The sequence below is a fragment of the Cyclopterus lumpus genome, chromosome 6, assembly GCF_009769545.1.
Source record: "Cyclopterus lumpus isolate fCycLum1 chromosome 6, fCycLum1.pri, whole genome shotgun sequence".
Taxonomy (NCBI): Eukaryota; Metazoa; Chordata; class Actinopteri; order Perciformes; family Cyclopteridae; genus Cyclopterus; species Cyclopterus lumpus.
In genome coordinates this window covers 18,288,693-18,304,672 of record NC_046971.1, presented here as the reverse complement: position 1 = coordinate 18,304,672, position 15,980 = coordinate 18,288,693, and the positions used below count along the sequence as shown (strand labels likewise).

The 15,980-nt window shown below is 44.1% G+C and overlaps 1 protein-coding gene across 1 annotated transcript in view; it reads right to left on the bottom strand.

Annotated features, from left to right (window-relative positions):
* Nucleotides 1–13,006, bottom strand: part of LOC117732540 (neural-cadherin-like) — a 75,845-nt gene extending 62,839 nt beyond the window's left edge. The window contains 1 exon segment of the mRNA XM_034535549.1: nt 12,007–13,006. Within this exon segment, the coding sequence (XP_034391440.1) occupies nt 12,007–13,006 (1,000 nt within the window).
* Between the last annotated feature and the right edge of the window lie 2,974 nt (nt 13,007–15,980).

Sequence of the window (15,980 nt, the reverse complement as noted above, 5' to 3'; positions counted from 1 at the left end):
TAAAAAGACACAATGTTGCAGTATACATTTCTTCAGGCAAGTGGCTTCAAAGTGTCGAGGCCCTGATGGCTTGACGGACTCTATTATCTCTTATCTAGACTTTGAAACAGTCGAAAACAAAACAGCTGTTCTCTTTTTCTCACAGAGAATATTATATAAGGACACTGTGGATCCCGAAAACTTTAATTGGAAGGCAACACTAGAAGCTAAAATCTCAGTTTTATAAATGTCATACTCTGTTTTCTTTGAGCTCTTGTTGGGCAGGTGAAGGTAAATAAACCAATTGAAGTTTTCAAATTAAATTAAGTGACAACAAGTGACTGTGTGGGAATCCTTGCTTCTTCTCAAAAGGAACTTGGGAGAAATAACTGTGGAAAGGTATTAGGTCTCATTTACATAAGCACTACATTAATAGTCGAGTATTGTATCTTCACAACTATCTGTGATATCCTACATAATTAGATCGGCCTGTGAAATATGCTCTCTGTATGTCGCTGCAATCTGAGTAGACACTCAGTGTAGAAATAATATGCACTCATGCATACGTACAGTACGGTGCACTCAGCCACCCTTCCACCCACCAACCAACTACAAAAGACATGGATGTGCAACGGCAATACAAAGTATGCAGACATACATTGTTGTGTGGCCTTTCTCTCAATTCTCTGCACTCCTTCTGGGCGTGTACGTGGTGTGTATGCTTTCCCATTTTGTCTATATCGTGTGTGTACATGTGTGTGTGTGTTATGTACTGTTTGAGGTGTCAGAGTATTGAATTGGGTCTTGTTTGTGCATTCATGTGTGTTTGTGGGCTTTCACGTGTGTGAAATTGTCTGTGCCTGTATGGATGTGATGTCAGCGTGGCATACTTTTTGTATGTGTGTGTGCTTGTGGGTGTGTTTTGTGTTTTTGACTGATGAGTAACTGTAGCTGTGTACATTTGTGTTTTGTTTGTGTGCGTTTGCAGTCGAAAGCAGATGCGTGAGATGCTCCTACGCACACCTCAGTGGAACGTGTAGGGAGTTCAAAGAAACCCAACGTAGTTCCAGACAAAAGTAAATGTCCTCAAGGAATAGTGAGAACACTAAGGTTGGGTTCGATATTCGTGAAGGTCGAAAAGAGAAGGAAAGAGGAAATGGAAACCATGTTGTTCTCGTCCATCCCAGCCATGAAAGTGCAGTTCATACGAGAGGCTTTCATTTTGTCATTAGTCTCTATCAGCACCCGTCTGTTAGTGTTAGTGTGTCAGAGAGCTATCTTTCTCGCTCTCCCTGGTTTGATGATGAAGAGGTCATTGCAGCTTTACGACGGTACGAATCTCATGATGAGGAGCTCAGAGCATGTGCGGGTGGGAAACAGTGAAAAATACTTTGTGTTTTCCTCTGCGTGGACTTAGAACCTCACACATCTGTGCCTTTTTCTCTGTGTGCCTTCGTATGATCGTGTGTGTGTGGAAAAATGTGGGATACGGTCCAACTACTACCGCTGTCCCCATCACTGAATGGGCTGTTAATAGAGAGTAATGAGGGAGTACTTTCAGAGCAGATGTGCCCTCCTCGAAATTCTGTTTTACCCCGAGACTGTAAAGCTGACCCAAGCGAGACATCAGCATGCACGCAGCCGCTCCCTCGCTCTGATTAAGCGTTGCATGTGATGCGGGATTTTGAACGGTTTGTTCGCTAAGTTTGCCTAACGCTGCTACCCAGGAAGTAAGAGTAAGTATCATTTCAACATAGCACCTAGAGTCACATTAATGACAAAAACCGTGGCGGTGTCAGCCAGGCCCAAAATCTGTTTGAGGACCATCTTCTTCACTGGAGTGTGAAATTATTTTAGCTCCCTGCTCATTATAGGATTTTAAAATGCATTATAGTTAGGGCTTTTATGGTGTGCTGCGGCATTAATTCAATTTGCCCCATTCACGCTTTCTCAGTTCAAGCTACAGGGGGAGGAAGCTGCTGAGCAGTGCTGCCTTATCTCTAAAGAATATAAACTACACTACCCAGCTCAATCAGAGCCAACCCGGACTGCTCCATCCCTCCATCTACTTTTCCTCTGTCTCCCCCTCTCCCTTTCTCCAAATGCTGCTTCCTGTGGCGACCTCGATCTCTCTTTCCGTCTTCCATTCCTCTCTCCATTTCCTTCTGAGTTGGTGATTGATGGGGGTTGTCCTCGGAGCCCTTTCGATATCTTTCCATAGAAGCACATATATAAGCAAAGAAACACACACACACACACACACACACACACAGCCCATGCACAGTTAGAGACGGCAACACACACAAACATATGTGCACAGCTAGACCAGGGCCAGGCAGAAGCAACAGAGGGAGCCGCGCAGATTTTAATGGGAAAACAAGCGTAGTGTGTGGGTGAGACAGCGTTAATCTATCACTGAAACCAGAACCTGGGTCTGTTTGTTTAGCACACCAGAGAGGGATGCATTCTGGGAACACCCTATCATTGACTGTTATTGCGCAAAAGATAAAATAATGTGTTGCATTACTGCAAATGTATTTTTGTGGAAGTACACCAGATTATTACGGCGCAGCAGAGTCTGACAGTGTTCCTCCAATGCAAACGCAAAAAAAATAAAATACTACATATGGGTCCTCTTTACACACACACACACACACACACACACACACGTGCACAAAACATGCAACGCACTGCACTCGTAACATGCATTAAACTGTAACTCAGCATGTGACCGCAGCATGGCTTATTGGTAATGGGGGAAGAGGAAGAGGATGAGGATAAAGTCCTCATTTAGATATCTAATCCAGGGAGCAGTCTGTCCCGTGAGGACCATCATCTCCCGTCATTACCAGCTAGATTAAACAAGATCAATGTTTATCACCCACTGTGAGAGAGAAACCAAGTGTTAAACTCCCCCGCGTCACCATTTATCACAATGTCTGTTTTCTGAGCTACGTTCAAAAACATCGAGCATATGTAAAGACCGATATTAATCAACTTTAATGCCCCAAATCTGTGATAATGTTCACACATTCACATTGGATGAACATGATCGCATATTAACATCTTTATTTTTTAAAGTAAAGCTCCATCAGTCGGATTTACTGTAAATATATGGTGATCTCGAAATCAATCCAAAAATTATATTTCGCCAACCTCATCGCTATCTGAGTTTGGGATATAATGTGAAAAATGTTTGAGGCTATACTTCAGCTTTGGTATCCGTGCGCCACAATGCCCCTCAAAGCCTTCTGCTGGATGATGTGGAACGAATCTTCCATTTCATTTCTCAATAGTGATGAATTTCACGATAGAGCCTGTTTTCTGGTAATTAAATAAATAAAAAGCCTCTTTTAAATGACCACATGGGGAAGCCTATTTTGTATATGTGAAATAAATTCTTGCTCTATGAGAAGTTATTCGATTTTCTGAGACATTTGAGTTAGTTGGTGGTTGTTGCCATCAACAACGTTAATATGCATGGGATCTTAATATATGATTTTATCACAATATGGTTCCATTAAAAGACACATTATTTCCTACTTGGAGAGACGGCATATTTTCACATTTTACTCTATGAATTAAGGATTTCTTTTTACCGAACCATGCAGAGTAGCTGATGGTTGGAACAGAGAACTAAACAAGACCCCGACTTTCTCGGTCAATATCGCAGCTCTGTTGAATAATTTTTTTCAGTGGATTACATTTAACATCAGCATGAATGGGACATCCACATAAAAGGCGGCAAATGATTCCTTTAAGACAGGCTGAGTGACTCATTTGTAACTTTGAGCGCATGATTATTCATGTGGCTAACGGAAAGTTTGGGGACAGATTCTCAATTTAGTATTTGACAGATGCAGCCGTTTCTCAGTCAGCCTTATCCATCAAGTTAACGCGCATTCAAACAATTCATTATTGAAATGACATGATTAAATAGAAGCTGTGGCGTCGGGCAGAAAGGGCAGGAGTAATTATGAGTCGATAAGTTGTGAAAAATGACGTCTGAACACGCTCTTGTTTTCAATCTTTTTCTTTGTTTCCTTTTGAGTAAAAGGGCTTATGAGGACTGCTGCACACTCTGTGCACTCAGTTCCAGATCTTGATCCTTAATGTGTGGCGGTGGCGCGTGTCTATGTGTTTTCCACAGCGAGGCTGGCACCACTAACGACGCAGCAGCATCCCTATCCCATCCTTCTCAGCACATCATAAGACTGTAGAGACCATATGGTCCGATTAGTCCACCGAATTAAGCCCTACACTGTCGAGGCCGAGAGGAATATAGAAAGAAAGCCATCCACGTCCACTGGTTCAGCTGAGAATGGACACAAATTGGCTGGAGAAAAAGAGAGAAAGCCTCACAGACATGCTCCACACGCACACCCCGCCGAGTCTGGAAGAGACATAACAGAAATGTCCAAATACAGAAAGCATAACAAAAGCATTGAATAAACAGACCGAGCCAGATCACAAAACAAGCAGGAACAGAAACGTTCTTTTGTATGTATGTTCTTCTTTGTGATGTTCAGATCCTCTGTTTGCCTATGTCTCTATATATCTCTCACTCACTCACTCTCACACACACACACACACACACATATACATGCACTCACAAACACACACACACACTCAGTCACATTTGATGAAATGAAACGACCAATGGAGCCCTTGCTCTCTCCTGGAGGCTCATCAGCACTGAGAGGCACTACATTTTCTCTGCATCAAAAACACCTGCTACTGTAATAAGTCATCCTCTGGCTGTGATGGAGTTGTAGACCGTCTCCCTGTTTCCTGGAATTGATTAGATAACTGAACCATGAGATGGACGTCATCTTCAAACACATTTTCTAATCGGAGCTGCAGTCCCCTTTCCTTTTTCCTTCTTCAGTCTTCCTCTTTGCCAGCAAGACTAAAAGGTCCAACATGTCTTTTTGCATGCCAGTCATTTTCCTATTTTCAACAAAAGCCACGCTCACACTGCAAATTGCTGTTGCGCAATTACTGCAATTTCTGCAATTTGCGCGCTTTCCTCCGAAGCAAAAGTTCATGGCATGTCAAAACATATCACTAGGCAACTTGGCCAGCCATGTGATCATTTTTTTTCTCTTCCAGCATTAAAAATCTCCTTGTTCACAGTTCACCCAGCAAAGCTTTCAAAGATGTCCGTGTCCTGTGTGTTTATCAGTGCCTCTTTTGGGCCACCGAGAGCGAAGCTGAAACCATTGTTATGCTCAGTTAATTGGACCTTTGGGTACAAAAGGTTGAGAAATTCAACACCAAATAGATAAATAAGCACAAGCATTGAATTCCCATGGCATATCCCAGCGCTGGCTCCAATTTTCCCTTGCTCATTCTAGCAGTCTTTTCTGAAAGGCAGATTCATTAGAGCGCTTCGGGATAGTTCTATCAGCCCTCGGACTCAATCACACACCTACCTCTCTGCAAGTTTGTAAACTATTAGCCACAGTCTGTCACAGCCGGTTCTGCGACGTATAAATTGTTGTTTAAAGTGATGTTTTGTGACTGCGAGCAAAACAGCTATGGGTTTAATCAATAGCACAAAATCAATTCAGCTCTTTGGGGGAAGCCACAGAGAGGCTACGCGGCATGCAAAGGTGGAGCTCAAACACACGTTTTAAATGGACAAGGAAAATGGCAGCTGTGAAGGGGACAGCCAGTAGAATACAACGTTACCGTGTTCATTACAAATTATTCCAAATGTGCCCAACACAATAGCAGAAGATTGAATTACATCATCACAAACATTTGTCTCCCACCAAATTGGTTTCAGCGCATCCTGGATTAGATTAAATAAAACCAAACCTTCGCAGTTGGCGATAAGCTTATTGTAACAATGTGCCAGTCGTCCTCATTTATCACACAGGTAGACACCAGGTTGTACTGAGGCATTCTGGGAATCTTTGCCGTTGGAGGTCAGAAAGACATTTACCTGACAGCGCCTGCCTGCGTGCAATGTCTGGAGTTGACAATGTCTGTGGTAATGGGCATCAATAATGCAGACCCCTGGCCAAATAAAAACTCCATGTCACCACGACTGTCCTCACAGCGCTGTGCTTCTGCAGCCCTCACATCTCCTACCACACCTCACACACCAATCGGAATTCACACGGGTCGAGATATCTGCTGTAATGAGATATGCATTGCTTGTGTAAGCAGAATGACAGACATATACACTGTGCTGCTCTCTTTTTCACATCTTCAGCTGTATAATTATGTGTTGGACAACTTGTCCTGCTCTGACATCAGCACACACACACACACACACACACACACACATATTTTCCTCCCCGTTGTAGTTGATCTGGTTGTTCCGCCAATTCGATCTGCTGTGATTAATTGGATCATGCAGATCGGACATGACTTATTCACGTCAAATGCAGTTTCTGTCATTGTCATTATAATGTCTTGATAGAACTCGGTATATGTCATCAGGTATACTCATCGAGTCACGGCAGGCCACTGACCCAGTTTTAGTGTTTCCTCTAAAGAAAAAAAAAGAACAGCAACAGCATCATTGTTGTTTCAAATGGCCAACAATGACATACATTTAAGTGATGAAGACCTCCAAGAATCAGGACGTGAATCGCGAGGCCGATGCAAAACACGCAAACGCGACCTGTCGCCATTGTTCGGTTTTACTTTTTGATTGTAGAAACCGTGAAGAGGACCAGCACCGTATGTAGAGCTTATTTGAAGGTAACCGAAACACAACAATTCTTATTTTCAGAGAATCATAAACTAAAGAAAACATGTGTATTAATATTATATTACATCTGTACCAATTCCTCCCCCTGAATGCTGCACACACTGTTCCTTAAACAAAGCAGTAGTCGTAAATGAAGGTATCGTTTCGGGTAAGATCACACAATATTTTGTCTTTCTATCGCTCAATCTTTCGCTTTCTCTCTTCATGCCATTCCAAAGGGCAGGTCATACTTTTTTTTCCCGAGCACAAATTGCCCTTTTCACATTTGTACAGTACTATATTTTTCCCAACCCTGCCCTGCAGCCATCCGCTCTACAGACCAGAGTACATGCACACCTCATTCCCGTCCTGCCATCCAAATAGTTTCTCACTTTCCGCCCTCTAACCGTCTGACAATTATGTTTCACCAAGCTGACCTGTTATCAGCAGTACACAACTCCATGCGTCTGATCTGGCTGCCCTTTACTTATCTTCAGTAAAGCTTATTGGCACACAGGAAAAAAACAATCTCGCACAGACATGCATTTAAACACTCCTTCCATCTTTTTTCGGCCTCCGTCCTTCCCTGTTTCTCTCACAGGTTTTCCACCTTTGCCTGATTCAACCTTCTTAAAGCCGCACGCTGTGACCATGCCTCCAGCATTACAGCTTGTCCTGACCTCTCTGTGCCCTGATATAGTGCCTTGTACCCACTTTAAATACCTCTTCTACATCTGCAGGAGAGCCACTTTCCTTCCTCCCCCTGCTCTCTGTGCTTAATCCCATCTTTAAAAAAGTAGCACACGGTACCCTTCCCTCCTACATGTCATCAGATACATACTAGCACTATAGAGAAGAGAGGGCTGCAGGGATGTTGCTTCGACACATCCATTTGATATCTGAAGAACCACAGAGCAGAAATCAAATGCTGCAGGCATGTTACAGCTTCACAGGATGTTGTCATGCAACACATCTGAGAATCTCTTCTGCAGGGAATCCGGGAACTGAAAGGACAATGATAACATTTAACACAAGCACAGACGGAAACACAAACAAATGCACACAACTCGATTTGTACATGTGAAAAGAAAATGCACATGCAACCACAATCGCACGCACAAACACGCACGCAGACACACAAACACATAATAAAGCATAATCCCCTGAGGCATTCTTACTAAATTGAATAAATGCAGACAGCTTTTTGTGAAATTGTTTTCTACTTAAACAAACAGCCCCACAGTCACAAATTACAAACAGAAATGAGATCGGGTCTCTTCTCAATTCATTTCACATCACAAGGAGAATATGCAAATATAGTGTGGTGTGTGTGTGTGTGTGTGTGTGTGTGTGTGTGTGTGTGTGTGTGTGTGTGTGTGTGTGTGTGTGTGTGTGTTGGGGGGGGGGAATCAAAGGGGAAATTGGATTAAAGGCAGAATGAGGCGAGTTGCTGACTATGAGACGGAGACAGGAGGAGAGAGTAGGACGGAGAGAGAGCAGAATATGGTTCCCTGACAAACAGGATGAGACGAGGTGATTACCACAAGCTGAATGCCACCCTGCCCACAGAACCCAAAAGGAGAGGGAGAAACCACCACGACATCCCCCACTCCAACTCACAGAGAACTGCACCACTTATTCAATGCTCCTCCTAAACCGTCAAATACCATTAACAGATTCACACTCAGGTGCAAAGAAAAGGATTCTTCGGGTGGGACAAACCAAAAGCTAAAAGCAAAAAAAAAACACCAATACAAATCTAAACTGACGTCCTCTGTGGGCCAGCTGAAATCCTTTACAGGAAGAGCTGTAGAGGTCCCTCACTCCCTCTCCTCAAAAACAACACCACGTAACCAGTTTCTGTGAGTCCCGAGTCATGGCCTACTTCCATTACTTTTTTCCTTCTATACATCGTTTGATACACAGAGGCTGTGTTGGAGAAATACCACTTCATTGTTTTCTCTGGGGATTATTGGTGTACTGAATATAGATTAGCAGGTAAATATGTCTCCAACATTATCAGGGGATCTAGTCAAGGAGAAAGGAGGAAGACTTCAATGGGCCCCTGAGCCAGATCGTTATACAACATCTGAGTGGAACGGTGTCTACGCTTGTTCGGGGTCCTGATGTCAAGTCTATGCACATGCAGTAAAGTCCTTATTATGTCTTATTATGATCTTTTACAGCTTTGCCATAAACACATATACTCTGATGATGATTTACGCAAAACCTCATTTTTTTCTGATTACGTAAAAGAGTTCCGAGCACAGCAATGATTAAAAGAAAAGAAATTAAGAGAAAATGTTTGCTTTGTTTTTGCAAAAGAGAAAGTAATTCCTAACTTTGTGGGCGTGATTAAAAAGTAAGTGGTGTAATGAATCACCGCGCAGCGATGGTAATATGTAATATGAGAATATAACTTTAGGAATGAGAGAGAGTAAAGGAGAACCCGTTTTACACGGAGCATGCACGGTTACATTAAATGGTCGATTCCTGCAAAAAATGGCAATCACGACGACGACTAATTAAATCAGATATGAGCAGATATTAGAGATATGGTGAATTATCTGAATTATATTCATGACTATGAGAAGCAACCACATTTAGGAGATGAGGCCTGTGTCCTGATCGTAAAAAACATTTTGGCATATTTAGCCCATTATAACCTTATTATTCAACATTTATTCAAATAAAACCTCTCAACAGGGTTTTTGATTAATACAACAGACTACAAAAGACGGATCAGTGTTCAGACAAATCACATCTTAGAGGCATGGGGGGAGACCGAGGATGAGTTTTTGGTAAGCACATTTTCTTTCAGGTAAGTATGTCAATGAGGATGGACCCCATACTGGGAGTAATCCAGTGCTGCTGCTCCATCTCCCCCTTATCTAAAGCGTGCCAGCATCATTTCTCTGAGATATCTAAGTGTCAAACTAGACTTTTTAATCTCCATTTGAACAACACAAATAACCGCTCTTCTGATGGCTTTAATCATAACGATGTACCAACTGCAAGCGTATTAACATAAGAAAGCCGCACACCAGTGTGATTTGCATTCCATGCCCACATTAACCAGCTAATGAACACATTCACTTCCCATTTGGTAGATCTACATTCACCAGTTAATAACCACAATACTCTTTTCCCCCACACAGTAGCGAACAACTGTGAATTCTTGGAGTTGTCCATGAGAGTGAACATTAGGAAGTTGAGCCTGTTCAAAGGAAAACAATACGGTAGACATTTACATACAGGAAAGACAATATGGCGTCATGGTAATTGTGATAATAGTGGTGGTAGTTGTAATAAAAGTAGGGGAAGCAGCGATGTTAGTGTCGTAGAAGAAGAGGAGGAGAAGCTGGATTGGTATATCTCTGTTAGAATGAAAATGACAGTATAGGGCGTGTGAATGAAATGAAAGGATGACTCAACAATTAGAGAACAGATCCTACAGAGATGCAAAAAAAAAATAAAAAAAATAAAACGAGTATTACTATTACTATTACTATTACTATTACAATGGCACAGGCAGTACCTGTCTGAGAGGCATTATTTTAACTCTGGTTCTGGTTTTTGAGGCCACTGTTTGTCCTGTTGTGGCTCTGAATTGTGTTAAGGTGTGCCTATTATTTTGTTCCTCCTGTGAATAATGTAGTAAATACTGTTATGGTTAGCACTGAATGCCAATGGCTTGAATAGGCTTTGAACTGCTGGCAGACTGCTGCCTGAAAGTGTTTGACATGCAGCAGGTGACTGTCAGCACCAGACGGCTCTGTGCTACACAGAGACCACGGTTGGGAAATAAGTTGAGAAGACACAACACATGGGGCCTTATTAAAACTGTTTTTATCGTGCCTGGGGTCAATTTTATGGTGACTGTGCAGTCTCACACTTGCATACAAAACATACACCTACAAAGACTCACATATACAAATGTATTCGCTTCTCTCTCTTTTAATATGTCTAGGAACTCCTTTATTTATGGAACAGACAGCACTTGTATTGCAACACCCAAGCAAACCCACAAGCAGCGGGAAGAAGCAAATTCTCAAAAGAGATTAGGGTTATATCTAAAAAAAATTAAGTATAAAAAAATAGAACAGCTAAAATGGACTCAGAGGGATGTGCATGCAGGGATTGGGAGTGAGACGAGCAGAAGAAAGGCCTGTCCTTCCAGACTCCCGTCAGGATTCTGTCTGGAGAGCTGTAGTCGCAGGATAAAGAACATGCCATGCCTTTGATCAGAAGAGGAGATTTTCGCAGGTGAGAGAGAAGTAAAATGGAGGAAGGTATCTGAATATGTGTCAGGCTGGAGTGGCTTATTTCTGTTAAGCATTTGTGCGTAACAACCAAAAAAAAAGAAGCCTATTCTGAATGTTTTTTGCTCTCTCTGAAAATCCTCCAGACGCCCCATGGCATGAACCGTGTCCCAATCAGGCATGCAATTACAATCTAGAGCACACTGTGCAATGGAACTGCAGCAGGCAATTCCTGTGAAAACAGCGCACACCGTTTCCTGCACACTGCGCAGCTCAATTACAAAGCAAATCATTTGGGATTTCTTCTTTTTGTTTTCTTGTTTTTAAGGAGAAACTTTTGGAGGAGCAAAACATAACTTGAACTATTGATACGCAATCGTTTCACCTTTCCTATGAGCATTTGAGAGGTTGCCTGGCTGTGGCAGTGCTACTTCAAATCCCTGGGAATAGAGAGTGAATGAGAGGAGGATTAGAGGGGTAATACCAGTAGATGAGAGGGAGCGAGGGTCGTGGTGGTTTGCCACTCTGCAAGGATTAGCTCTGCAAACAACTTCACAGTCGCAAACTCTGTCAATCAAGGATGTACTGCAACCGGTTCTCAAAGACCCTTAAACATAAACCGAAGAGAGAGAAAAAAAAACGTCTCCCAGCTACAAATGAGATTGTAATATTCAATCATAATTGAAATATCTCATGCACATCATAATGGATTGGACACATTTTGAAAATCTTTTTTTGTTTGGTTTTATGCATTGCATTGTTGGAGCTCATATTTCAGATATGTGGCTGGATGATAATGAGGCACACCTGTGGAATGAGCCTGTGCTGCAGCTGACAGGATGAGCCGGATATGTCAGGCCTGTTGAGGGGCTCTGATGAAGGGGGATGTGTCCAGATGGCAGAACAGTTTTAACATGGGTATGTAATGTGTGGCATCCATTAAAATAATAGGGCATCATCCCCACAATGAAAATAATTACAGGGGAAAAGAAGGCGACATCGAGGGGGGGGGGTACATGACCTCACTTAAGTGCAGATTAATGGAGGAATGATACACACCTCGTTTATCCTGAATCTTAACAGTGAGCTCCAGGAAAGGCTCTGTCTCCCTATCCAGCCTCCTGCTTATCGTGATATCTCCACTGTCGCGCCCCACGGTGACCGGAGAGCTCTCGGACTCCGGGTGAACCAGCTCGTAGGCGGCTGACAGGAACCTGGTGGGACTCAGGCTCGTTATGACTGAGCCGATGCTGGCATCTTCGGACACGTTGAGGGAAACCACCGTGCCGGGGTCAACTAAAGCCCTCGGCGACCGTCCCCCCCAGGCTGACCCCGCTGGTTCAGCCGGACGCGTCACCCACCGCTGTGGCGCAACAGTGACCACGACCCCTTTGCTGGTCAGAGGGGGCCACCCGTGATCTCTGGCAAACACACAGAACGTGACTTTAGAGGGGAGCCCCAGGATAGAGTCGACTAGCAAAACTTCCCCGGTTTTCGGGACGACGTAGAAACTGCCGTTTTTGGGGACGGAAATGTACGTCAACTCTGCGTTGTTGCCGCTGTCTGCATCGACAGCCTCCAGCCGGTACACCGCGCTGCGCAGCGCCGTGGTGTCGTCTAAAGTTAAGTACACGGCGTCTGCGCCGCGGAAGCTCGGCTCGTGGTCGTTGGTGTCCAGAACGTCCACTTTCACCGACGCGACCTCGAAGACGACGGAGTCCGACGCGCACGTCTGGCAACACAGGCCGAGGCTCAGCAGGTATTCTGAGCGAGCCTCTCGGTCTAAAACACGGGAAGTTTTCAGCATTATATTCCCCCGCTTGTGGTGGGCGAAGGGGCGGAAATCGTCGCTGCCGTTCCCGTACAGTTTGAAGTGCAACCCGGAGACCGGGCACCATTTTTGCGCGTCGATGCGCCTCACCGGAATGCTGAGTCCGTTCACTTTGGAAGCCGACGGGGAGTTCTCAAAAACATGCCCGTGAAAGAAAGGCAGTCGCTCCCGTGTCTGGTGTCCAGCAGCCGGCGTCAGGAGGCAGCATAACAAAACACCCCAAATCATGTTGGCGGCCCAAGTTATGTGCCCCTCTGGAGGGGTTGGTAGAAAACCATTAAAAAAGAACAGAGAAGCACTTGAGAGATATTTCCTTCATAGTTATCCACGCTGCGATCCCCCCTCTCTCAACTTAGAGCGCGTTCATCCCGACAGATCCTTCTCCTGTCGGCTGCGTGCGGGCAGCAGGTTGTGCTCGTGCCCAGCGTTCAGCACCAGAGCACCGGACAGCGCCAAGCGCGGGGGCGTGGCAGCGCACCCGGGGGCACGGAGATCCTCGGTGAACCCCACCCACCCTGTGTGCTGGTCAGGAGGGTCCCCGCCTCAAACCTCTCCGCTGAGCCCGTGCACGCGCAAGCAAGAGCCTCCCCAGCTGTATATCCGCCACGAATCCGCTCTCAGCGTGAAGAAATGTGTCCGAAGAAAAGTCGAGTAAGCGCGCAGGGTATCATCCCTCGTGTCCACGCTCCGTCTGGAAACTAACGCTGGCTCCGGTGAAGCAGTTAGTGGTGCCTTGCTCGAGAGGCGCACTGCACTCATACTCCTCCCTGCCCGTGGAACTGGATCCACGACCTGAATCCCTCTTTAAACTTTAGGTGACAGTTCTCTCAACGCTCTGCATTTCTGCACATCACATGTTCACACAATCACTGTTTCATTTACAGCGTGAACAAACAAAAAAACACACAACAACAACAACAACTACTAAAAATCTGGAAAATGCTTCAATTTAAATGCAATTGCTGGGATCTGGGCTGTTGTGTACACATGATGATTTAAGACAGCCTGCGTGGCTCCACTTGTCTTTGCAGCCGGTGTGATGTGCCCAACCGAGCTCACATTAGTGTCCCCCTGATTGCTCTTCCTTTCTCTTCCCACTCTGCTAGGCTGCCGAGCACTCTAAACCTAATCTGTAGGTGCACGTCTGCGGCTAATTCCCGCAGACTGAACACTTCCAATTCCCCTCACTTCTCTGAGAAGTCGGAAGACTAAATATTACACAGACTGCAAGGCTATGAATTATCAAAAGAGGAGGAAATAATGGGCTGGAGGGCACAGGGGTGCACTCTGTCTTGCATGCCATGTCAACCTTTACTTTAGACGTGCATGGATCAATATTCATACACATTGAGGTTGTGATGTTAGGCCGGCTCGGTAATTCAATGTCATTCCTCTGCTCACACATCTGTATTCACTTTGGAAACTCATCAAAGCTCCTGTTGAAAGATCCTTATCAATTTGCCACCCCAATCCATCACTGCAATTTTACCCGAAACCACTCTTCGCAGTAAACTGTTCTTTTCAGGCAATAACTCCGGTAACTGGCCGTGAGCCCCCAGACAATTTTGAATCACAAGCCTGCAGCTGGAGCACAAAGCTCATATTGGTTGATCGCTTACATGATGCAAGCAAGCTGTTGGCCGTGTCCCCGCAACACACGGGCCACGCTCACTAGTGTTTTCACAATCTTTGACCTCGGTTAGGAAAAAGGCATTTCAAAATATGTCCACTAAAATTGCCTCAGACGGGGAGGGTGTGGATTGGAAATTACCAAAATGTAACATTTAAGGTGAAATCTAAAATAGACACCGTTTGATATCTGTCTGAGGGGACCATTCTGCTCTGTAACTTCTCTTTGAACTTCCTAAGTGCGTTCATGAATGCAAATTAAATCCTGTCTTTTATCGTGTTGTCTCACATGGTGAAGTTCACCATGACCGCCAGCATGGGAGATAGCTGTAGCAAAGGCTAATTCAATCACGGGGGCCAGAAGTGGGAGGGATAGTTTACTTGAGGGTTGCAGCAGTCATCAACTGAGATGAGACGCCAACATACACACCAAATAAAACAAACAAATAAACAAAGCTGTAATGAATTTTTGAAAAAAAATATTTTTATTTTTTGTTTTGAATCATGAGACGGTATCATCATTCATCTTTTCCAACAGATAACTGAGAGCTGCAGGGCATTAAAGGAAAAACATCTAACTCCAGAAAGCGGCGGCGCAACATTAGACAGCTTCATGCTTACTTAATGAATAATTGACCGAATCCATTCCCTTCACTCAAATGGAGGCAAATCTTCAGGCCTCGTAGCTTTTGAAACATTCTACCTTTGCTTGTGTGCTCCTTAGAGGCAAGGGATGATGGGATTGGGGGGGAATGGAGGTCCCATATTGCCCCTTTTCTGTTCTGCGAGTTGCAGGTTGTCGATCATTCTTACTGGAAAATGAAAAAGGAAATGATGGAAGGAAGTGTTAAGAGCAATTGGCACTAACATCAGTTAATAGGCATGCTACTGAGTTAAAAATAGACTGTTCAGCAAAAGTCAATGAAATAATTGTCCAAAATAGGCAGGTTTATCAAAGAATGACAGGGCAATTAATATGGATGACTAAGCATCCAACTCTCTGGTTGTTACTCATCTGTGGACATTTATAGTGAACATTTATGGAACTCTTACACCTCACGTTGCCCCGGATGAGCTGCAAAGAGCCATTTATGGAAACACCACGACAGCTCTGTAGTGCCGTTCATTGTAGTGTTGTATATGAGCCCCTTAGGACATTTCCCCTCATCACAACCTGACGGCAAAAAGCATTTAGAGGAGCTGGATAAATATAAAGACGTTTCCCTTATGTATTAGGTACGGCTAATTAGATTTGATCTGTGATCCCCTTCAGGCTCCTACCACCTACTGTATAGTATTTAAGATGTGCTGTAGAAACCAAAACTGTTTATAAATAGAGGTATTAATTATGGAGCAACGTGTGCAACGAGGTTCAGAATTTCCCTTCACTGATAATAATGCAGTGGAGGTACCATCTGGTTTGGAAAATGTCAGTTGTGTGGAAAAACAGCAACAAAACCAAAGCATCTAATTACCGAGCGTTTCTTTAGCCTTTTACTTCGAATGCCACGTCTCATATGAGCTGACGGTTGTTTATTGAAAGACTCAGAAAGTATAACAAAATGAGAACAGC